Genomic DNA, 24,851 nt, shown 5'->3' on the forward strand with positions numbered 1-24,851 from the left:
AAAACCCAAACCCAAACCCAAACCCAAACCCAAACCCAAACCCAAACCCAAACCCAAACCCAAACCCAAACCCAAACCCAAACCCAAACCCAAACCCAAACCCAAACCCAAACCCAAACCCAAACCCAAACCCAAACCCAAACCCAAACCCAAACCCAAACCCAAACCCAAACCCAAACCCAAACCCAAACCCAAACCCAAACCCAAACCCAAACCCAAACCCAAACCCAAACCCAAACCCAAACCCAAACCCAAACCCAAACCCAAACCCAAACCCAAACCCAAACCCAAACCCAAACCCAAACCCAAACCCAAACCCAAACCCAAACCCAAACCCAAACCCAAACCCAAACCCAAACCCAAACCCAAACCCAAACCCAAACCCAAACCCAAACCCAAACCCAAACCCAAACCCAAACCCAAACCCAAACCCAAACCCAAACCCAAACCCAAACCCAAACCCAAACCCAAACCCAAACCCAAACCCAAACCCAAACCCAAACCCAAACCCAAACCCAAACCCAAACCCAAACCCAAACCCAAACCCAAACCCAAACCCAAACCCAAACCCAAACCCAAACCCAAACCCAAACCCAAACCCAAACCCAAACCCAAACCCAAACCCAAACCCAAACCCAAACCCAAACCCAAACCCAAACCCAAACCCAAACCCAAACCCAAACCCAAACCCAAACCCAAACCCAAACCCAAACCCAAACCCAAACCCAAACCCAAACCCAAACCCAAACCCAAACCCAAACCCAAACCCAAACCCAAACCCAAACCCAAACCCAAACCCAAACCCAAACCCAAACCCAAACCCAAACCCAAACCCTTGCATTATTGGATGACCGTATGTACCTGATACAAATGCATAAGTATAACCATCTCAATAAGCGGTTGTATTCATTTCTCTCCCAATACTTTCAGGTTTCTCCAACTTGACTTCATCATAAAATCACAACAAACACTCAACTCATGTAACGTAACCTTGTGTAATAGAAATCACACTTAATTCCCTCTCCAGCTGATGACTTTCAAAAATATTTGGCTGTTGAACGATCAACAATTTCATTATTTATTGTCCAACTTGAACAGAAACAAGGTTACACGATTGATCGACAATTTCAGACAAGGTGGATTGCAAGTCAGTCCAAGACACAGTCATGGCACGAGATGGATCATAATTCATTCCTTGAATTTGACGAGCACCAGTTGGCAATGACATGGCAGGTCCTACAGCCATAGCAACAATCTTCCATTGAACGTTGGTGTTTCCATTGAATGGATTGTCAGGATCATTTGGCATGTTTCCATTAGCATCCTTCTTCCATGAATTGATCTTTTTAGCAATTGGAACAGCATCAGAGCATGGTAAACAATAGGAATCAGTGTTCCACCAATTGCAATAGTTACAATCTTTTCCAGAGAAGGTCCAAGCTGTGTCACTAAATTGATACTTGCACAAATTCTTGTAGGCAGTACTCTTTTGCTTGCTAGTCAATGCAGGATTGTTGGTGATTTGTGTGTCGACACTATATTGATAGACAGTTGGAACACTTGACCATTCTTTTGTAATGTTAAAAAAGTTAAATGTTATAATTCACATATGAATAAACATCAAGATTAATTACACTTACCCCAAGCACAATCGTCACAGCTATGTATAAGTTATAAAATAGTAATGTAAATTAATTAGCTCAGCAAAAGGAACTTCCAACTTACTTGCAAGGTACGTTTGCCATACCGTCAGTCAAAATGTAAATAACCTTTGCAGCATCTGGTCTTCCCTTTCTCAAAACTTGTAAAGCTCCTCTTAATCCTGAAATTTGAGCAGTAGATCCTGCATCATAGGCCATATTAGTCAAAGTATTGTTAATGGCAGTTCCATCCGTGGACAATTCTAAAGCAATGGTGTTATCGTCATGGAATTTTACAATACCAACTTGAATGGCATCAATACCAAGCTTAAATCTACCTGTAATACTCTTTAAGAAGGTTCTTATGTTATTAAAGTTGTCAGTACCAATTGATCCAGAAGCGTCAATCAAGAAAACAAAGTCAATCTTGGCTGTACAATAACAATTCTTGAATTCAATGAAAACATCTGCACTCTTTTGAACACCAAAGGATGTTTGCATGGTATATCTGAATTTGTCTGCTTGACAGGTTAAAGGATCACTATCAACTTCAATAGCAACTTGTCCATTGACATTAATTTGTCTTGGAGTTCTGTGGCAATAAGTAGAATCTGGACAACTGAATCCAACAAATGTGAGGCTACTGCTTGAACCAAATTCATCAGTATCGTTGGCCAACATTTGTGAAACATAAATTCTAATTGTTTGTCCTTGATTAATTGAGAATCGATCATTTCTTGCCACTGGTGTTTGAGAAGAAAGACCAATAGTGATCGTGGCAGTGGCTGAGAGTGGGTTATTGTCGCTGTCTGTAACTTTAACATTCAAAGTACATGATCCTGCAGTCACAGAGCTTTGTCGATTGAAGGTGATCAGACCAGCAGTAGAGATGGTCACTGAAGTAGCAATTGAACTACAAGTATCAGAAACCTTGGTTACAGTAAGAATATCAGCAGTGTCAGAATCTGAGAACTTGGTATAAGAATAGGTATAAGTTAATTGAGAACTACTTGCTATAGCCCATACATCATTTTGAGCAGTTGGAGCAGCATTGATCACATTGATGGTAATTACACATGAATTGCTGAGTTGAGTATCAGAAACAGAGAATGTGAGAGCAGTGCTTGTACCACTCTTGGTTGAGGAAGCAGTGAAGGTCGTTCCACTCAAAGTACCCAATGTGGATGGAACAGAACCAGCCAAGTTAATAGTGAGTTGATCATTGTTGGCATCTGATGTTTGCAATTTGAGTGTTGGTAACAAGTCAACACTTTGTCCCTTATTGACATTGAAAGTGGCAGCAACACATGTTGGAGCAGCATTGGTGAAAGTAACAGTGAATGTCAAAGTATTAACACTTTCATGAAGTCCATCAAACAATTTGAAGGTAATGGCTTTAGCACCTTGAACCGTTTGAGAAGTAGTCAATCGAATACCAGTGGCAGTAGTGGTGACAGTGACGTCAGAAGTGGTGGCAACCTTAATCACTGAAATGATATCACCATCAGCATCAGAGAATGTACCCATTTGAGCAAATGTGAAATCATAGGTTGTCTTGGTGTAATCTCTTGCGATGCTGATCGAAGCACCAGTTCCAGTTGGAGCATTATTGGTGATCGTGACAGAGACAGGTCCTGTGGTTGTTCCCATACCATCCGTACAAGTGTACTGGAAGCTACCACTTCCTGTGTAAACATTTCCAGACAATGAATATGAAGAAGCAGCAAGATTTGGAGTGAATGTCAGCATATTTCCACTCACTGAAGTGGTTCCTCCAACAGCATTAGAAACTGTACCAGTAAATCTCACATAGGAAGCATCCAATGGGTCAGTATCAGTACAAGCTCCAGTTAAATCTTTGGTGGTCGATTTAGACCAGACGGTATTGATATTCAAAGAAGCAGCATTTGGATTCGTGTTGAACACATTGACATTGACAACAGTGTTGGCATTTGACACAGTTTGAGCACCATCACTGAGAGTGTACGAGACGACATCCAAACCAAGGACTGAAGGAGCAGTATAAGTGATAGTGTTGGTATTAGCAACAGCAGTACCCTTTGAAGCAGAAGCAGCAGTAATGGTCAATGAGTCACCATCAGAATCCTTTCGGGTTGGAGCATAGCTTACAACAGGATCAAGAGTGATACCACTAGATCTCCAGTGAGCATTCGTATTGACAGGTGATGGAGATGGTAAAGTATTTGTGACAGTCACTGTGACACTTCCTGGAGTTGAAGTCACAGAGTCAGAGGCAGCATAAGAGAATGAGAATGAACCCAAATAAACGCTTGATCCAGCATTGACTAATGCATTTGGTGAAGCAGAAAGAACAACTGAACCAGCAGTTGATGGAGAAACACCACTCGTGAGAGAAGCAGTCAAAGCATTTCCATCTGCATCTGTATCAACCTTACCACCATAATTCAATACATTAATGGTGTAACCTGCCTTGTGTTGAGACCAAGAAATGGTGGCAGTCTTTGGTTGAGTGACTGGAGCTTGATTAGTGACTTGAACTGAGACAGTGAAAGTAGTTGTAGCAATACCGTCAGTGGCAGTTGCCTTGAATTGAGTCAAACCAGTGAAAGTTCCTTGTGGAACAAATGTTGCCGTTCTCTTGTCAGCCTTGAGGGTTACACTTCCTTTGCATCCAGTGGTGTCAAGAGAAGTGACAGTTCCCAATGGTTCATAACCAGCAGTCATGTCAGCATCAGAATAGGCAACAAGAAGGTCAATATCAATACCAGTTGAACTCCAAACCACTGAAGCTTGTGGAACAGAAGCACTTGGAGCATTGTTGTAAATAGTGACAGAAACAGTGACGTTTTGAGGAGTGTTGAGAGAATCCTTAATACCAACAATGAACTTGTCAAAACCAACAGCCTTCTTTGGTGTGTAGTAAATCATCTTATTACCGGAATTATACGTAATCGAAGTGGCAGAATATCCTGGATAGATGGTTTGGTAGGTTGAAGTTGGAATGGCGGAGAAGATATCAATTTGGTTATTGGCAGAATTCCAATGAACAGAGACACTCTTAGTATAAGCGCTTGGTGAAGTCGATGAAACGTCAACTGTCAATGCACAAGATGCAGAATTTACAACACCATCAGTAACCTTATAAGTCATGTGACGAGTTGAAACAGTCTGGGCTGGTTTGAAAAGAAGAGATCTATCACTTGTGACAACAGTGAGGGAATCTCCAACCTGTATTCCACCGAGTTGAGTTGGCATTAAGAAACTGACATCAGCAGCATCCAAATCATTAACAAAGCTGGTCACTGCAATCTTTTGTCCTGTAGCGAAATTGTTTGGATCAAATGAAACTGTAATATCAGAACATGTTGGATCAGTGTTGAAAGTAATCACAGTGGCAGTCTTTGTCACACTATCGTGACCATCAGTGACAGTGAATGAGCATGAAGTAGGACCAATGGCACTTCCACTTGCAACAGTCACACGAACCTTATTGTTGACAACAGAACATGAGCTTGAGGTAACAACGGAAACAGAGAGAGAATCTCCATCATTGTCAGTGGTCTTACCAGAAAGTACATCGAAATCTTGATAACCTCCAGCATTTTGCAAAACTCTCCAATGAACGGAATAAGAGACATCAGAGGCAGTTGGTTTGTCATTGTTAGTGAGTTGAATCGTGACAGTTCCTTGATTGGCAGAGTCTTGAGCACCATCATTCACAGTATATTTGAATTGATCAGTGACACCCATGAAACTCTTATTTGGTGTATAAGTGACAGAACCACTTCCAGAAGTAACCACAGCAGAACCAGAAGTAGCAGTAGTGTCAACACTTGAAACAGTAAGTGAGTCACCATCGGCATCCACATCATTCTTCAAAACATCCAAAACAGTGGCAGGAGCAGACCAATGCAAAGTGAAAGTGTCATCCGATGGAACTGGTTTGTTATTGGTAAGAGTGACAAAGATTGTACCAATGGTTTGCTTGTTGGAATCAGAAGCAGTGTAAGTGAATTGTTTAACATTGGATCCAATAGTGATTGGTTTGGAAGTACTTGGAACAAATCGAACAGTTTGAGAATCAACAAGTGTTGCTGTACCAACAGTGGCAGGATCAGAGCTAACAGCAGAAACAGAAAGAGCATCTCCATCTGGATCATTGTCATTGACGAGAGGGGAAATGACCACACCAGTTGGATTATTCCAGTGAGTAGTGACAGAGTCAGAAACAGTGACAGGAGCATTATTGATGACATTGATGGTGACAGTTGCAACATTGGAGAGTGCATTTGAAGAGGAACCATCATTCAATTGATATTGGAATGAATCAGGACCGACATATCCATTTGCTGGAGTGTATCTCACAATGTCACCAACAACAATTGCAGTACCGTGTCCAGGAAGAGTTGTGACTTGAATCGTTGAAGATGGTAAATCACCATTTTCATCTTGATCGTTAGCCTTAACATTGCAATCAACACCTCTATTCCATAAAGTGGAAAAAGAATCATCTGCAGCAACTGGAGCAGTGTTAACAACATTCAATGTCACAATAGCCTTATAAGTGGATGTCATTCCATCTTGATCAGTGACATCATAAGTGAAAGAATCAGTATATTCTTGATTGACAGCAGCATAGGACAAAGCATCTTTGTTTCCACCAATTTGGTTTCTCAAAATAGATGGCAAGATATTCTTCTTGGAAGAAGCATCGACAGAGTTAATAACTCTCACAGAGGAAGGTCCATCATTTGGATCAGCATCATTGGCCAAAACATTCAAAACAGTGGATTTACCCTTTGGAATGGTAAATGTATCATCGGCTGGAGTTGGTGGATTATTGACAAGATTAATATAAATTTTACCAGTGGCAAAACTTGTTGGATCTGGAAAACCAGAGCTGGTCTTACTTTGATCAGTAATTCTATAAGTAGCAACATCAGTTTGACCAACCTTACCAGTTGGAGCAACATACAAAACATGAGTGTCATTGAAGAGAGTCACAGATCCACCCAATTGAGTGGCAGTTGTCCAAGAGTCAGTTGTCAATTTGATGAGAGCAGTGTCACCTGCATCATTGTCATAATCATTAGCGACCACATTAATGAGAGTTTGTAAGTTCTTTCCACAGCTTGCATTGTCATCAACAGCCACTGGTGGAGTATTGACAACATTGACAGTAATCTTTCCAGATCCATCTGCTTCACCATCATTCATGGTAATGTCAAAAGAGGTTGTGTAGACAGTGTTTGGAGTTGGAGTAAAGACAATGGTGTAATTGTTAATTTCAACATTGATATAATCACAACACTCAAAGTACTTGACAGCGTAGGTCTTGGTAGCTTTGATGGAACCTTGTGGCAAGGATGGTGAAACCTTGGTGAGAGTCACTAAATCCTTTTCATCAGGATCATAGTAAATAATTGGAATGTTGTTGTTGACAGATGACTTGGCAACATTGACAGTTTGTCCAAAAACTTGAGGAGGATTGTTGTAAACTTGAACAAAGACTACAGCAGAACTCTCGGCATTACCATCAGTAATGGAATACTCGAATGAGTCTCCATACTTTGTGGTCATGACGCTTGAGGTTGTATAGAAAACGGTCAACTTGTCTTTGCTCACACTGACAGCTCCATAACTTGCACCTAATGCACGAGTGAGAGTAATATTATCACCATTGATATCATAATCATTGGACAAGACATTCAATACAGCAGATCTATACTTTGGAACTCTATAAACATCATCAACAGCCACAGGTGGATTATTGGCAATGGTCAAAGTAACAGTTGAAGTTGAAGTATCATTACCATCAGAAATGGCATAATTGAATTGTTCAACTCCATTGAAATTTGGAGAAGGAGTATAATAGAAACCTGTAAACTTATCAACTTGAACAAGTCCCAATTGTGAAGAGCTTCCACCAGAAACAATCTTATTGTCAGAGAAACCAGTTACAAAGAGAACATCATTATCAATATCTGAGATACGTTCTCCATTGTCTCCAATGTAGGAGAAGATATCCACTTGGAATTTTGGAGAATTCTTTGGAACAGTCTTGGCAATTGGTATCGCTTGAGGAGCTCTATTCAAGACTTGAACAGTAACGGTGGCATTGGCAGTAAGAAAAGACTGTGGGAATTTGTTGTTTGTTCGTAACATTGAGCATGTAAGAGGTGATCATGCAAAGAGGAATAAGCATGTGTCAGCATCGATCATGAATCATTCGAACACGCTGAAAAAATTACTTACATTTGAAACCACATATGAAAAAGTATCATTACCACAAAATGCCCCAAGAGATTGATACATTACAGAGGTACGAGAAACAATCTTGACAGTACCATATTGAGGTTGAATGGCAATATCAGTCAAAGTCAAATTACCACCACGAGGATCGACATCGTTCAACAAGACATTGACTATTGTTTTAAATCGAGGAGTCAACATGAGTTTTCCACACGTGCATATTTATGTAATGGAAGGTATGAGATTTAATGAGAAGTCAAATTACTTACTTGTAATAGGCACACGCTTGTAAGTGGTGGCAAAGTCATTCTTTGCGAGAGGTGGAGAATAACCAACTCCCACAGAGACGAGAATGATGGTAGCAACAGTGGAAGCAACCACAAGAGCAGTAATGACACCACCCACTGAGAGTTCAAATGATCCATTACGTGTCAACACGTGCCAATATTATTAGTTTGACATTTGTCATGACCACAATGAGTTCAAACAACAATTATCCAAACATTCAAGAATAATAACAAGCACTTTACACGTACCAATGGTTTGAGTAATAGTTCCTCCTTTTAACAAGGAAAGGTTAAAACCAATAACCTCTCTTGTGGCTATTGAACAGGGAATGACGTGTCGCATAGGAAATTCATTATTTGGTCAAAAAAAACGACCGTCAGCCACACATGTGCACATTATCCATTATTGTTAACATGACAACCGACAGAAATGTTGACTCACTTTCCAACAACCGTCTCAAATACTTACCAGTTGTGCTGCCAAGAGTGATTTGTTCTGTTGGCATCTCCCGAGATTATGACCCAGAACAATTTGATCGGTTTGAATAAATTTTTTGAAAATGTTTCGGTCCGTCTAGCGACGTAGTAAAAACTCAAATATGATCTCGGGATATCCCCCTGTCGCAAGTCAAGTCATCACCCATCGAAGGGACAATTTTTGCGCAGAGTAAACCACTCCTTTATTCAGCCTTTAGGAACAAATCGAAGATTTAAACTTTTTCGTGCGCACGCGCGACAATGAGAGATGAAGATGCAAAGTAGAAGTGCCACCAGTGTAAAACTGACCTAACTGTCAGGACACTACGTTATACAATGACTCGATTTACAGTTTTAAGAAACTTCGCCAAGTGGCTGAGTTGACAAACATCCTCATGAATGAGAGTTCCGTTAATTCTTTGAGTTCATTATACGGAACATAACAACTTTATTTGACATTGACATTGATTACCAATTCGATGCCTCCTCCTCTCAATTTTCTAACCTTCTTGACCACTGCTGAGTGATGAGATTCAAATGATCCCAAATCGACGCTATAAGGATCAGAACCTTGTTGTGATGGTTGAGAGGTTGCTGCCTGATTGTAAATTGGAGTATTTCCACTGTTATTTGAGGAAGATGATCCTCCATTCTCTTGAGAAGATGTGGTCGTTGTTGTTGACGATTGTGCAGAAGAGCTCAGTGGGGTATTTCCTTCTGAGGTTCCAGCGTTATTTGGTTCGACAGGTCGGTTTTGGGTCTCTCCTTTTGCTTGCTCTGGAGTGGTTATTGTTGATGATGCACTTTGTTGAGGCTCAGCACTTGGGTTGGCTGAATTGGAAGTCTCTGCTGAGTCTTGTGAAGGAGATTGTTCCTGAGCTGGTTTTTGTGGTTCACTTCCTCCATTTGGTTCACCTCCTCCAGTCCATGCACCGGCTTGTTCTTTCGCTTTCTTTAAAATGTCAGAAGCTTGTTGTCTCTTTTGTAAGGCTTGATTCTTTAGGTTGTTCAATTGATTGAGCTTGTTTTTGGCTGCTCCAAATCGATTCAATGCTCCTTGTGCTCTCTGTTGAGGAGATAAGGATCTTCCTTTTCTTCCTAAACTGATGGAACCTTTGTTTGAGGAGGAGGATGGTTTACCAGGAGCTCCTCCAGTCCTTCTTCTTGAAGCAATTCTTGCACTAGGAGAACCTCTTCTGGAGGAGGAGGTAGATGAAGAGCTTCTCGAGACAGAACCACCTGATGGTTTTGCCCTTCCTGCTCCTCCGCTGGTTTTGGAGGGCATTCGTCGAGGTGCAGCTGAAACCAATGTCAAAAATAACATACAAAGGAGAAGAAGAGTCGCAATAACGACAAATCTTGTCGATTTAAGATTCATTTGCCGTTATTGTTTGTTTTTTTGAATTATGTTGTATTTTTGTATTAAGGAAGATTGTTTTGCTTGATTTGGTGCAGTAACTAATGAATGGCGGGTGAAATTCAAGGACATCTGACGGTTGTAAATGATCTCAAGTCACATCATTTATGTTGATATTGTCACTCTGAAAAAGCTCAATCTCTTAACTCAACGCATATAATTTCTGTAGCCTGTCAAAATTACACCTGGACTGGCAGGTCAAAATTTCAGATTGAAGAAGTCTCTTTCAACCCCTCGGCATGATGACACGTGCCCAATACAGGGTGCCAACCAGGTTGTTTTGCATTCAAACCAGTTTCATTGAGGATATAAAGAGTGATGAGAATCACATCGACATCATTGAATGATAAAATTACTGGAATGCAATTTCTAATTCAAATTGCCGCGCTGTGTGTGACCAAAAAATCAACAGACACAATATTCCATTATTTTCAAGAAAAAAATACAAGAACAAAAGATGAAACGATCTTTTGAACAAGAAGGAGCTCCACTCCTCCCAACAACAAGCACTGGATCTTGCAGAAAGAAAGTAAAACCCAACATGAACCACCATCATGTGGATTCGGAACAACCGTCGTTTACTTCTCAAAAAACATCGATGGATGGGATTCTTTTTCAGCTCGATGATGATTCCTTTTCAGTTGTTTTTTCCTTTCTTCATCCTCTTCATGATCTTCTCGGAAGTATCATGAGAACGTGTAAGAGATTTTATCATTTGACTGGAGGCATTGCTTTGGATTCTAACAGTGATGATTCTCATCAAGGAGCCAAGCAACAACCCCTCGTGAGGCATCTTCTCGAGAAGAAAGGCCGAAATTGTTACCCTCTCTATGAAAAGGTATCATTGGCTTTCAAACCCGAAGGTTGTCCTTCCAGGTATTTTGTTGGCAAAAAGAATATTCACTTCTCGAGTGATTTCATGTTGAGATTATTCAAAATTATGTTCAAGTGCAATCCTGTGAAGGGTTGCAAATATTTGGATTTGGGAAGAGTTGGCGATTGTAATGATGTTATTGGAATGACCTTTTCTATGAAAATGTTTAACTTTGCATTGCAAAGCGGAGTGTTCACAGGTTTGAAACGATTGAGATTTGGTGATCAATTCCAAATATTTGTCACTCATTTGAAAAAGAATGAAATTCAGGTGTTACTCGAGTGGTTTTCCACCTTGAAAGATTTGGAACATTTGGAAGTGCCTCAACAGGATTCGTTCGAAAACCATCAAGATGCAGCAGCTGCAACACATTCTTTCTCCTATTTGTTGTACAAGACTCTCCTCACACACTGTACACAACTCAAATCATTGAAAATAGGGCTAAATTGTGTACAATCATTTGGAGACCTTGTCTTTGACAGTTTGGAAGAATTACATCTTGACTTTTTTTTATCCAGAAGAGAATTATGATTATTTATTCAAGACTATTCCAAACTTGAAAAAGCTTACAATGGGATATCACATGTGTTATTCGAACGAATTATTTCAATCAATTGCAACAAATTGCAAGAAGTTGGTAAATTTACAATTCGGAGAAAGATATTTACATGAAAGTGGAAATGTACCAGTTATTTTCAACTCAATGCCTCAGCTCACAAGTTTAAATTTTGTGGACAGCACACCCTATGAGGAAGATTTGAGAAAAATAGCTGCCGAATGTCCGAATTTGGTCTACTTTTCAATGAGTGATGAATACGAAGGTGAAGGTTATACAATGAAAGAGTTTTATGAGGATATGCGAATGCGATTGAGAAATATTGATTTTAACAGTTTAATTGACTCAATTACAGTTTATTCAGACGAAGAGGGTGACCAAAATATTGACGAAGAAATTGATGATGCTGACGAAAATGGTGAAATGGCGGAAGACAGAGAAGAATTAGACGGAGAATCAAAAAGGATCGAAAAGACATTGCACCTAATTAACAAGAAATTTCCATGCATTGAAATATTAAGTTTTTTCTTTGATAATCTTCCATACACCATTCAACCAATGTTTGAGCATTTGCCAAACTTGAAAATTATCAAAGTGGATATTTTAGCTGAAGGGTGTGACAAGGTATTTGACGATGTTGAACAAGATGTAAAAACAAGGATTGAAGCTACCAATACTTTATTGAAAGCCATTCATGGGGAGAAGAGTACCATCCCTTTATGTGACCATCTCATCGATGACCGTATCACATTCACAACAATTCAAACCAAAAGAGAAGGGCTTGTCAAATTGAAGATCAAAATTCTCCAAGTCAATTACGACGGATTTGTTTCTTTCCAAGTGAAAAAACTTTGAGATCAATCTGTCTCTATATTGTGTTGTAGCGATTTGCGTCCCCACCAATTAAAGGAAATCCCAAAGATCTAACTCCCAATATACGAGTCTACAATTAATTGAAAACTATTGACAATAGTGGTGACATTTCAAATGCATGAAAACTATCAGCATCGCTGATAATGAATTTAATTGAATTTTGCGGCCATTTCCTCGCCCAATTTCACAGCATCAGCAACTTTGGACAAATCTGCACCACGTCCTTGTGCGAAAGATGGTTTACCACCACCCTTACCATTCACAACCTTACATGTTTCTTGGACCCATGTGTTAGCACCAAGTTTTTGAGTGAATTGATCTGGCACGTAAGCCATAACAATCACGTTCTTATCATCAGCCTTGGAAATGAGTAAGACTGGAATAGTAGTGAGAGCGTCACAAACTTTTTTGACAAATTTTTGATCGCTTCCATCTTCCAACTGATAAACGAGATATTTCAATGATTTTTGCTCGATGGTTTCTTTGAGCGACTTGATAATTTGGTTTGCCTTTTCCAAGTCATCCTTCTTTTGTGATTGTTGGATCTTGCGAACCTTCAAATAAGCTTCTCCTAATCTCTTTTCCAAATTTCTCTTTTCAAGTAATGGAGCTCCCGTAAGTTTATCCAATTCAGAATTGAGTTCATAATAACGAGCACAATAGGTTTCATCTGGTAATTTCTCAAGTTCATCAATCTTTTCTGAGAATTGTTTTGCAATTTGTTTTGCCTGTTTGGCAGCATCTCTAGTCAAACCAATAATACGTCTCTTACCAGCAGCAATACTTTTATCAGCAACAATCACAAATTCTTGAGCTTGGCTTGTCTGAGTCAAGTGGGTACCACCACAGAATTCAACAGAAATAGTGTGCCATTTTTCATTAGTTCTATCCTTAATAATTTCATCAACATCCTCACCAATAGAAACTACACGAACTTGTTCTCCATAAGCTGCTCCAAACATGGCTCTGAGTCCAGAAATTTCATAGGCAGTATCACGGTGATGAACCTTTGAATAAACTGGATGGTTTTCAGAAATGAGAGTGTTCACAATTGTTTCAATTTGTTTGTACTGTTCATCTGTTGGAGCTTTTGGATGAGAATAAGAGTAGTCAAAGGTCAACTCTTCTGGTTTGACCACAGATCCTTGTTGGTCACAATCTTTTCCAAAAACTTTTCTCAAAGCAAAATTGAGCATGTGGGTAGTTGTGTGATTTGCAGCAATTGGCTTTCTTCTTTCAAAATCGACCTGGCAAGAAACTTCAGCACCTACAGTAATATTGTTCGACAGTTTGGATTCTGAAACATTGGCAATATGCAAAATGAAGCCAGCGAATTTTTGGACGTCAGCAACGTTCAAAATTGAGTCTCCCAAAACCAATGAACCAATGTCAGCAGCTTGACCACCTCCCTCAGCATAAAAGTTTGTTCTATCCAAAACAATACCAACATTGACTTCGTCACATTCAGAATCTAGCTTGTTGATAAATCCAGAATCCTTGCTGTAAATAGCAACAATTTTTGCAGTAATATTTTCCCAAACATATTTCAATTCATCTTGTGTTGGCTCGACTTTGAGTTCATTTTGTAACTTGGCAGTTTCAACAACACCAAGCTTCAGTTCATTGGCTTCCTGTTTGGCACCTTCAGAGAGTAATCTGTGTTTTTCCATTTCTTCATTATAGCCCATCATATCGACAGTCATGTTTTGTTCTTGAGCCATAATTAATGTCAAGTCAACAGGGAAACCATAGGTAGCATACAATTTGAAAGCATCTGTACCAGATACAACGTTCTTTCCTTCTTGCTTCATCTTTTCAGTAATCTTCTCAAAGAATTTTAATCCAACACGAAGAGTCTTTGCAAAGGAATCTTCTTCAGTTTGAATTAATTGTTCGACTTTTCCTGGATTCTTACGTAATTCAGGGAAGAAGTCGCCCATATTTTCAACAACAACATGAGCTAATCGAGAAAGGAAACCTTTCTTGGCATTCAAAAATTCTCCAAATCTCACAGCACGACGAACAATACGACGAAGAACGTAACCTCTTCCTGTACTGTCAGGATAGCCACCGTCAGATAAAGCAATGACCAAAGTACGAATGTGATCTGCAATCACACGGTATGCAGTGTCAATATGGTCAACATCTTCCTTGCCTAACTTTCCAGTATAAGATCTTGCTCCAGTTTCTTTTTGAATAGCATCAAAAATTGGCATAAAAACATCTGTATCGTAGTTACTCATCTTATTTTGTAAGATGGACACTAATCTTTCAAGTCCCATACCAGTATCGACATGTTTAGCTGGTAAATATTCTAAAGATTGATCTGGCTTTCTATTAAATTCCATAAAGACGTTATTCCAAATTTCTATCACATTTGGATCATCCATATTGACAAGATGAGCAGCATCACGTCCACCAATACGATCATAGTGAATTTCACTGCAAGGTCCACATGGTCCAGTATCACCCATTTCCCAAAAGTTATCCTTCATACTACCAGGTAAAATATGACTCTCAGGAACGAATTGTTTCCACAACTCTTTGGCTTCAGTGTCAGGTTGCAAGCCAAGTTTGTCATTTCCTCCAAAGTATGTCACATATAATCTATCCTTTTCAAGTCCGTATACGTCAGTGAGTAATTCCCAAGCCCAAGCAATAGCTTCCTTCTTGAAATAATCACCAAATGACCAGTTACCAAGCATTTCAAAGAATGTATGGTGATAGGTGTCTTTACCGACATCATCAAGGTCATTATGTTTACCACCAGCACGAATACATTTTTGTGAGTTTACGGCACGCTTCAATTTAGCCAAACTGGATTCTGGATTGACTTGTCCGAGAAAGATTGCCTTGAATTGGTTCATACTATATTCATTGTTGTTGTTGTTGTAGTGTTAATTGATGATGTGGGCAATTTTGTGTAGAGGTAAAAGCCATATTTGATAAGGAAGGACCATCATGATTCATTTCGTTCATTGGTGAGGTATGTACATATCATTGTTGTATATTGTATTATTCGTGTCAAAGAATGAAAGAAGAAATAAAGTAGCGAGATGAAAGCAATTCAAAAAGACAGGGTGCAATACAGAAAGACCAAGATCATCATCATTAAAGAGAATTGAGAGACGAGAGTAGCATAATGGGTCATCAGATGATGATGTTTCAGTCATCATGATGGTATCGCATCAGACAACGGATGATTAGTCAATATTATTGTTATCATTATCATCGTTTCAACATTAAAGAGAGACATAGGTTCAAAACAAATCATGAACACTTACCCAGCATTGGTAAAGAGCAATGTAGGATCTTCATGAGGAATTACTGAATTACTTGGCACAAAAGTATGCTCATATTTCTTCTCAAAGAATTCAACAAATTTCTTACGAATTTCCTTTGAAGTCCACTCCTTTCCAGTGGCAGGATTAATATAGTGTGTATTTGACATGGGCGGGGTCCACTTGTTCTTCTTTTTGTTGTTGTCTTGATCAATAAAAGGAGATGAGGTGATTATTAGGCGAGAAAAGTCCCGTTTTGAAATCAAGCAAGGCTCTCTCGGAAAATATGGCGATTTTTTTTTGGGTGATGATTGAAGGCCGTGTGCTCGTACAAAAGCCAAAGATGAAGGGATGAAGGAGTGTTGGTTCAACAGCGAGTGCTTCTTTGATTGGTGGATATTATTATCGGGATCCCACTGGATGAGTGTATTTGAAGGGATGGCTCTTTCATCAAACGATGTGCATGTTGGAATTTGATGATGGAAGCAGCGACTCGAAAATGGTGTGGTTCTTGATTGATGGTGTTGAATCAAACTGGAATCATGGCTACGTTCATTGTGTTGATGCAATTTAATCAAAACTCGTATGGATGATGATGATTTACCAGAGTTCCAACAACAATAATAATAAACATTATTGGGCTTTCTAGCATTGAGAAGATACTTTTTCATGATAATAACGATGACAAACTTGAGATTTTCCGATATTGAAATAGTGTGAAAGAAATGTGATTAATTTCTAAATATTCGAATAGAATTGGTAAAGATGTTGTTGTTGTTTGAATCCCAACAAGGATTGTCAAGAACCAATTCACTTTATCAATTTCCGAACGGAATGATTATCGACAAATTGAGCCAATTTTTTATACTATTGCACATTTCATTCTAACATGTGCATGTTGTTGGTCATATTCATTGTCAAATTATTGTGAAAGATTGAATTAATTAGATACGAAAATCTAATTAAGCTCTCATCAATGCTTTGTTTTCGTTTTGTAAAATCCTTTGCAAGACAGTGGCAGCAAAAACTGGAAAAAAATGTTTGACTTGCAATCTTCATCATCTCCGCCTTCCTCTTTTCATCAAATCCTCCATAATCAACGGGATTTAGAGTTCCTTCTTGCACAACTGAAAATACTTGAACAACAAGAAGATTCCTCCACTTCCAATGAAAATTCAATCCAGCAAGAAGAATGTACGATCAACAACAATGGTAACAAAATGGTCGACGATAAACTCATGAAGAAAGAAAAGAACCTTCTCAAATTAAATGTTCGAGGAATGATTTTTGTGATTGAAGAAAACTTGTGGAAGCTCACGGATCATGTTGAAAGAGATAGCATTGGCTCAACGGAAGAATCATCACCATCCACCACAAATTTATTTTCTCTCTTGTTCAATCATCACAAACAAGCGAACAACCAACAATCAACAACATCATCCGAGAAGGGACTTCCTATTGAAGTTGATTTGAATGGAAATATCTTGCTAGATCGTGACCCTATTCGATTTCAAAACATGACGCAATGTATGAGAATTTCACATCAAGGAATCGACACTCTCAAGAAGTATTTGTCAAAAAAGAATATTAATGAGCTAATGCAGTTGAGAGAAGAGTGCATGTTCTTTTCTTTGACATTTCTTGTGAATTGCATTAATCAAATTATAATTGACTTCAAGCTGAATCCGTTCGATTTATTAGTAGCTCAAGAAAGATTGACGCTTTGTGAGCCTTTGAAAGATATGTTGCAAGAAAATGAAAAACATCATTTGGAGATGGTGACAAGAAATGATTCAGTTGCCAATAATGTGGCCGAAAATAATGACTTCTCCTCTTTAAAGGTTAACTTGCCACAAGACAACTCTACACACTTATTACGAGAAGCCTACTCCAAAATTATTAATTCGCAAGTTGTTTTTACGACTCATTTGAGTTCATGCAAATTCATCATTGAGGAATTACTGGATTTTAAAGAGACATTGTTTTTTGAGTTGGCACTTTCACATCTCACAAAGACATCATCGCAAGACCAAGCTACCTCTGAGACTCAACATGATCATTCTCAAATAATTATCTTACTGGGTGGTGGTAAGGAAGTATCTCTCATGTTAAAATACATGAAAAATGGAAAGGAGCTGAGCAGAGAGGATTTTGCTTGGCTTGACTCGAACAGAGCTATTACAACCCTATCCTGCCAATACTACAATTTTGAAGAATTTCAGTCTTATGTGAATAGATGCTCTTTTCCTAATTTGAGACCAATCATTGGGGAGGAAAACTGGAAAATCAAAACTCAAGAGGATATTTTGAGAAGAGCGTTTGTTTCGCATAGAGACTCTCCTCAACTGGAACGAGCAAGCAGTGCTTTGTTAATTCCCATGCTGAGTATGCTCCCACATTTCAAGCCATGTTCATTGTCTCCACATCTATCTGGAGACTCTCTTTTGTTTCAAGATATACCTAGTAATACACTGCATGGTCCAATTTGTGAACCTCATGTGGTTTCATCCATAGAAGAGTTTTTATTTAATTACCATCATTTCACAGAGGGTATGCTGGATGGCTTGGATTGGTCCAATGTCATCATGGCAGGTGGTAGTGTCTCAACAATAATTAATAAGATGCCAACCATTAGAGATATTTCTTGCAGATCAGTGCGTAGAACACCTCAACAGTTAAGAAACAATATTAGTTCATTCATTGATAAGCCTGAACAAGCAGCATCAATTCATTACCATAGTAGAAGACACAAATGGGACAATCATTACTCTGATATTGATCTATTTATCTATGGGTTAGATGAGAAGGATGCCATTGAGAAAATAAGACACATCTTCGAAACAGTTAAAAGAAATGTGTCGAGTGAAGATGTCTTTATTTGTCGATCAAGCCATGCCATTACGTTCAAAACAAGCAAAAGAGATGTCCAAATTGTATTAAGACTTTACTCAAACATTGCTGAAGTATTGGTAGGATTTGACTTGGACAGTAGTTGTTTTGCGTTCGATGGAAAGGAAGTGTACACCAGTCCTAGAGGAAAGCGTGCCATCACACAAGGTTTTAACATGGTAGACATTGATCGACAGTCGTACACCTATGAAAAGAGGTTATTCAAATACTATATCTCGAGAGGATACAAAATACTTGTTCCAGGACATAATAAGGCCTTTATAAGGTAAGTAATTCTTAAGGTTTTCAAATTTAATATTTGTGACTGCCAAAACTGTCACTAATACATTAATATTCACAAAATCGTTTTAATGGTGCACCATTCACAACACATAGACGTGAAGGTCTCATGCATCCAATTCAAGAAACTATCACCAACAGAATCAAACGAATTCCACAACCAACTGTCAATAATTGTCGTGGATTAGCTCTACTTTTATTGAATGAAATTCGACTTCGCCATAGCATCAATACAGCCATTACCATGTATGCTGAAAAGCGCTTCAATAGCTGTATCGATACACGTATTGGAATTGGTAAAGAGTATCATAAGGATTGCTGGTTGAATGAATCTGATTACTCTGGTTTTGTTTTTATTGAACAAAAACAAAGACCGCCATCTCAACAGTTCCAATATTTTCAGAAATTCGAGAAAGCAATGGATGAGCGGCAAGCAGAACATGTGAGACTATTTGGCAATGAAAATTCTAAATTGGAATTTAATATTGTTTATAATTTGAACGATTTGAATTCGAACTTGTCAGACACAAAAATAAGATTTAGCTTTATTACTGAAAATCCAGGAAGACAAGATATGATTGGATCATTCCATCCTCATTCGAGAAACTTTTACGAAGATGTAAGTACACATTATTTTGAAACTGTTTTGTGACAATATTTTTTACATATTCGGGAAACACTTGGATATTACAATATATATCATTTGTTACGCTCAATTCTCTCATAGGCCTATCTTCCTTATCATGAATTGCTTACCAAGCGTTTTGATCAGAAAAACTATTTACCTAACTTTATTCGAGAAATTCCTGTCATTTGGATCAATAATCCTTACAACAAAAGTTATTCCAAGTGGCAATGGTATCGACTTGACAATAGAAAAAAACCTATTTATTGGAGACACTTCAATTCTAAATATAGGAGAAAGAGGAGAAATCCTTACTACGTTAGTGGTGATTGCAATATTACTTCATATAGCCTGACATTTAAGAACGTTGAAAGTGAATATCGAAAAGTGTTGAATAATGAAATATCTGGTGAGAAAACTGAAATTGGAGTTGATTTTATCAAATGGCGCTATTATGGATATACAAGATTGAAGCGAGAGATGACTTTTGAATATATTTTGTAATGGCATTAGTCGAATTTTAATTAGGATTTGTCAGTGTGGTCGTCTCTCAAATCCACAAATATTCGAAAAACGAAAACACGTATCCATTGAGGAATAGTTACACACATGTCTATTTAGACGATAGTTCTCAGCAATCTTCTTCTTGTCAAAACAATGTAACATCTTTTTCATCAATTATAATTACAAATTAATTTATTACTCAAGCATGGTGTTTACCACTGTTGCCAACCACATTTAAATCCACATTCCATTTGCAACACATGTGTTGTCGTGATGATTGTGAATGAATTGCCCTCGTGACTTATGCAGTTGTTGTTGGTGTTGCAGCTGATTGAGCTCTAGCAGGATTCTCCCACGAGACAGACGTTTCCGATCCAGTGTCTTCCTCTTCCGATTTCATTTGATCATCAACGTCTTTAATTTCCTTCAACAACCATTCATTTCCGAGAATAGCAAAATCATCCATGTCATAATCTTCCATATCATCATCGTCTTCATCGAGAATTTGTTCACTGACAACACTACTCAATGATCCGACTTGTGTTCCATTGTTGGGTGATGTTTTTGTAAGAGAGGTTTCTCGATTGATGATTTCTTCGTCTTGTTCGGCATGTACCGAAGAAGTATGAATCGAAAGGAAACTGACAGCAAGAAGAGCCAAAACTGCTGCAAGACATAAAATTGACAATTTGAATGTTGGATGAGAGGATTTGAACATTTTTTTTGTTGTTGCTCTGATGAGGTTTGGAGTCGACCCGAAAAGAGGTGACAAGAGACGGATATTATGGAAAGAATTAAAATGTCAAGAAAGAAGAAAAGGTTTCCTTAGGAGTTACACTTGTATGTGTGTTTGGAAAAATTGATTCTTGTTTTGTTTCTTGAGCATGGTTTCGGTCGTAATACATCACACCAAAAACATTTCTTCCATTTTTGGTCTATTAATGTTTAAATGTTCACCCGGTTTTTCACACCCATGTCACATGCCAAACGTCACAAAAAAACTCCACACATCAAAAAAATGTCTTCTTCCAGCAGCTCTTCACTCACTTCCACCCTAAAATCTGGCTGGAAAAACCTGACTGGAGGAGGCAACAATAAAACAACATCATCCAGCAGCTCTCCAAACCTCGGATCATCACCCATCGCGACAACAACCTCTCTCCACAATAACATCAACAACACGTCTCCCTCCACACCAACAACATCAACAAGTGTTATAATTTCGAACGAAATGAATTCTTCATCGTCGCCGCCACCTCTCGATCAAATGTCAGTCAAACAGTTGGTAGAAAAAATTAACATTTTACAAGTACAGCTGTTTATGGTGACAAAAGAAAAACAACGATTGGCTTATCAGAACTCATTGTTGGAAAAAGAAAATCAAGAATTACAGCAATTGCTGAAACGACAAGCTTCGAACAGTGTGAAAACCAATTCCGAACAAGAAAAGAAAGTTGATACTTTGATTTCTAAATTTGAAAAAGTTTCAGAATCCATTCAAGCCATGCATATCAAGCAGCGGGATAATAGTACCAACGGTTCCAAGTCGAGTTTTGGTTCACAATCTTCCATACATATCGATAAGGTAAGTGTCGTTTGAAAATTTTGCAACCCCTGAACTTTTTATTCTTTTTTATTGTAATTATTTCAAAAATGGCTATCATCGATGCCTGCATCACTGATTGTTGATAACGAATCATAATGATCTTACTTGTTGACCTCGTTTTGTCACACACATATTCCATGATATACTTGTCATCATTTTTTTCATCATTTTCATCGCAACAGAAAAAACATGAAGAGGAATCTTTGGCTGCATATCCTTCAAGCGAAGAGACCGACTCTGAAGATGATGACACAAGTTCTAGCACCACTCTTTCATCATCAAATTCAAGCTTCAAAGTTCAATCAGATGATCTTTCATCATCCTCTTCATCTCATGATCATTTAGGTGATATGGACAACCTTATTGTTCAAGCAAAAAACAGAAAGACAAGATTACCCTCTGTGTTTAGAAAACCAATACAACCTTCAAATTCTTTTGCAGAAAAGAAATTATCCACAACTAACACAAGTAGTAGCAATCTATTACTTTTGACTGAATCAGTTGCTCCTGTTGTTTCCAATTCGTCGTCATCTTCATCATTGGGCACATCACAAACAATGCAAATTGCTGTTGAAAACAAAGCCATAAAGGAAAAAGTTAAAACCACCAATGGAACCTTAATTATTGAATATCCTGTGAATCCAATTTTCAGCAAATCTCAACAAACAACTTCAGGAGGAAAACGTGTCACAAAAGGAGCTAAAGTATCTGTCATTCAAATTGATGACATGTTTGCAGAACCAGTTCAAGGTTTTGTGGTAGGAAATGATTCTCGTCTCTCGTGTGAAGGAGATCGAAATGCTGCTGCCAAAATGGCTGTTGAAAGATTTTCAAAAGACATCTTACATCAATGTAGAGAATATATTCAAAATGAAAAACAAGGAAAAGAATTGAACGAAGGAGAAGTATTCTGCAGTACTTTTGTGAAACCTCAATCTTTGAGTGGATCATTTTCCAATTTATCAAACTCATCTTTCCATTTGATTCATATCAATACTGGAAGTGCTACTTCTCAAGTGAGTTCCAGCAAATCGAGCGATGAATTGGACGGTGTGAATTTAGACTCAAATGAATTGACCAAAACCAAATTCTACAACTCTCTTAGTAATGCCGTTCACAACGCTCTCGAATGCATTGACACCTTGGAATGTCACTCCATTGCTTTTGCACCATTCCTCTATCGAACACCCAAAACTTCAGAAGTCATTCCTCAATATGGACTCGCAAAGAGTCAATGGCTAGCGGCAGCAAGATGTTTTTTCAGATCCACTTTTGAGCACTGTATTGAAAATCGTCTTTCAAGTACCTTGTTAGACATTCGATTCATTGTCACCACAGAGGAAGAAGCAAAAATTTTGAAACATCACTTGGATATTGATTTCCAATTTTTCATTTTCAATTTTGTGAAATTTCAAGCTCAATTTTCAAGACCTACCTCTGCGTTGGCATCAACAGTGATTGCACCTCAACCTGCTGAGGAGGCTATCAAAGAAAAAGATCCAAAGAATTACTATGATCATGATTTCACAGAGACGCTCTATGATGTTGTTGAGGATTCACCAGAAAATATCGAATGGATGGATTCCACAGATGAAGAATCTGATCAAGCCATGGAAATTAAATGTGCCACACTTGACAAACTCATTGAAAGAGTGACCTATCACAAGAATTACGACAATGCCTACTTGTATGCATTTTTATTGACCTATCGATCTTTTACAACACCTCACGAATTGATGGACAAATTGATTGCACGATACAATTTACCTCCACCAAATGCCAAGACTATTACAAAATCTGAATTTACCAAGTGGCAAGAAGAAGTATTGCAACAAGTTCGTCTACGAGTGACACAAGTCATCAAATTTTGGATTGAAAATCATTATCATGATTTTGAGAATGATTCCGAGTTGTTAGAAAAAGTGAAAAAGTTGAGTCTCATCATGGAGAATACTCAGGGCAAACACTTTGCCACTCAATTATTGAATTCTATCAAGAGACAACAATCACTCAACAATAGCAATGTAGAAGTATTTGTCAAGATTGAAACTGTGGTAAAATATCCGAAAAAGTATCGACCTGGAAAGGATGACCTGTCCAAGTTTGACATTTTAGATTGGCCCAGTGCTGAAATTGCACGACAAATCACTCTCATTGAATACAACATGTTTAAGGCAATTAAGCCAAAGGAATGTCTCAATCAATCATGGAATAAGGAATCAAGAGAACAAAAAGCATTTAACATTTATCAAATGATTACATGGTTCAATCGAGTTTCAAAATGGGTTGCAAGTCGAATATTGAGCGAACCCAACATTAAGGATCGAAAAGCGGTCATGACAAAAATGATACAAATTGCTGAAGAGTGTCGAAAATTGAATAATTTCAATGCCGTATTCGAATTTGTGAGTGGTTTACAAAATTCTGCTGTGCATCGTCTCAAAAAGACATGGGAACTCTTGAAGAGCGAAGCGAAAAGAGATCATGATGAGCTACTCGCACTCATCAGTGGTGATAACAATTTCAGAGCCATTCGTCACGCAATACTCTATGTCAAACCACCTTGCATTCCATATATTGGAGTTACATTGACAGATTTAACCTTCATTGAAGATGGAAATCCAAATATTCTCAATGACAAGATTAATTTTATTAAGAGAAGGAAATTGGCCATGCTGATTCGAGACATTCAGACCTATCAACAAACCCCGTACTCTCTACAGAGTGTTCCCGAATTGCAGGAACGATTGAAAGCCATTTCGAATATTGACGATGAAAAATTGTACAAGTTGTCCTTGGATTTTGAACCAAGACAACAAAAGACAACCAACGTGTAAATTAAAGAGAATAGTAGTAACAGAAGGGGAAATCTATGAAATAACAGTGAGATATCTCAATGATTAACAACCTATTATCCTTAAGTGTGCGCGAGTTGAATCCTTCAACCAAAAAGTGCTGGTTTCAAATTGTTGGTTGTACCATCACCACCTGATCGGAACGAAGTGTGTTGTAAAATAATTTTAAAAAAACACAGCAAAAAAAAATTCTCAATTCCGTGCGCTCAAGCACTCTCATTCCTCGAATTTCTTCATCGCCAAAGGTGCAGCCTTCAGGTTGTTGTTATCCTCAAGAAGAGCTCTCATTGCAATTCCCTCTAGATACCCGTATCGTTCATTCCTGTCTCTATGAGAACTTTTTTTGCTGAATAAGTTATTTTCCGCCTCAAAGATATCATCCAACAACAACAATTATTTAACACACACTCTTCGAAAAGAACAACATCCCGTT

General features: G+C 38.3%; 8 protein-coding genes across 8 annotated transcripts; 4 read left to right on the forward strand and 4 right to left on the reverse strand.

The window, feature by feature from the left end:
- FDP41_005325 (uncharacterized protein) lies at positions 1-8,667 on the reverse strand (the record flags this gene model as incomplete). Its single annotated transcript, XM_044708837.1, has 8 exons — positions 1-834; positions 1,091-1,569; positions 1,641-1,660; positions 1,726-7,757; positions 7,878-8,047; positions 8,144-8,278; positions 8,411-8,476; positions 8,631-8,667. Coding segments are annotated over 8 exons (7,773 nt in total), but the record flags the coding sequence as incomplete, so codon positions are not given.
- A 419-nt stretch (positions 8,668-9,086) lies between these two features.
- On the reverse strand, positions 9,087-9,923 carry FDP41_005326 (uncharacterized protein; the record flags this gene model as incomplete). Its single annotated transcript, XM_044708838.1, has 1 exon — positions 9,087-9,923. The coding sequence occupies one exon, from the start codon at positions 9,921-9,923 to the stop codon at positions 9,087-9,089; it is 837 nt and encodes a 278-aa protein (XP_044560045.1).
- Positions 9,924-10,512: 589 nt separating this feature from the next.
- Positions 10,513-11,460, forward strand: FDP41_005327 (uncharacterized protein; the record flags this gene model as incomplete). Its single annotated transcript, XM_044708839.1, has 1 exon — positions 10,513-11,460. The coding sequence occupies one exon, from the start codon at positions 10,513-10,515 to the stop codon at positions 11,458-11,460; it is 948 nt and encodes a 315-aa protein (XP_044560046.1).
- A 40-nt stretch (positions 11,461-11,500) lies between these two features.
- FDP41_005328 (uncharacterized protein) lies at positions 11,501-12,340 on the forward strand (the record flags this gene model as incomplete). Its single annotated transcript, XM_044708840.1, has 1 exon — positions 11,501-12,340. One exon carries the CDS (start codon positions 11,501-11,503, stop codon positions 12,338-12,340), a length of 840 nt encoding a protein of 279 aa, XP_044560047.1.
- Positions 12,341-12,507: 167 nt separating this feature from the next.
- Positions 12,508-15,809, reverse strand: FDP41_005329 (uncharacterized protein; the record flags this gene model as incomplete). The annotated part of the gene is made up of 2 exons (XM_044708841.1): positions 12,508-15,226; positions 15,643-15,809. The coding sequence occupies 2 exons, from the start codon at positions 15,807-15,809 to the stop codon at positions 12,508-12,510; spliced, it is 2,886 nt and encodes a 961-aa protein (XP_044560048.1).
- An 867-nt stretch (positions 15,810-16,676) lies between these two features.
- FDP41_005330 (uncharacterized protein) lies at positions 16,677-19,957 on the forward strand (the record flags this gene model as incomplete). The annotated part of the gene is made up of 3 exons (XM_044708843.1): positions 16,677-18,814; positions 18,925-19,447; positions 19,556-19,957. 3 exons carry the CDS (start codon positions 16,677-16,679, stop codon positions 19,955-19,957), a joined length of 3,063 nt encoding a protein of 1,020 aa, XP_044560049.1.
- Positions 19,958-20,258: 301 nt separating this feature from the next.
- On the reverse strand, positions 20,259-20,675 carry FDP41_005331 (uncharacterized protein; the record flags this gene model as incomplete). The annotated part of the gene is made up of 1 exon (XM_044708844.1): positions 20,259-20,675. The coding sequence occupies one exon, from the start codon at positions 20,673-20,675 to the stop codon at positions 20,259-20,261; it is 417 nt and encodes a 138-aa protein (XP_044560050.1).
- A 300-nt stretch (positions 20,676-20,975) lies between these two features.
- FDP41_005332 (uncharacterized protein) lies at positions 20,976-24,400 on the forward strand (the record flags this gene model as incomplete). The annotated part of the gene is made up of 2 exons (XM_044708845.1): positions 20,976-21,542; positions 21,746-24,400. 2 exons carry the CDS (start codon positions 20,976-20,978, stop codon positions 24,398-24,400), a joined length of 3,222 nt encoding a protein of 1,073 aa, XP_044560051.1.
- Between the last annotated feature and the right edge of the window lie 451 nt (positions 24,401-24,851).

Source organism: Naegleria fowleri (genome assembly GCF_008403515.1).
Source record: "Naegleria fowleri strain ATCC 30894 chromosome Unknown tig44, whole genome shotgun sequence".
In the NCBI taxonomy this organism is placed as follows: domain Eukaryota; phylum Heterolobosea; class Eutetramitea; order Acrasida; family Naegleriidae; genus Naegleria; species Naegleria fowleri.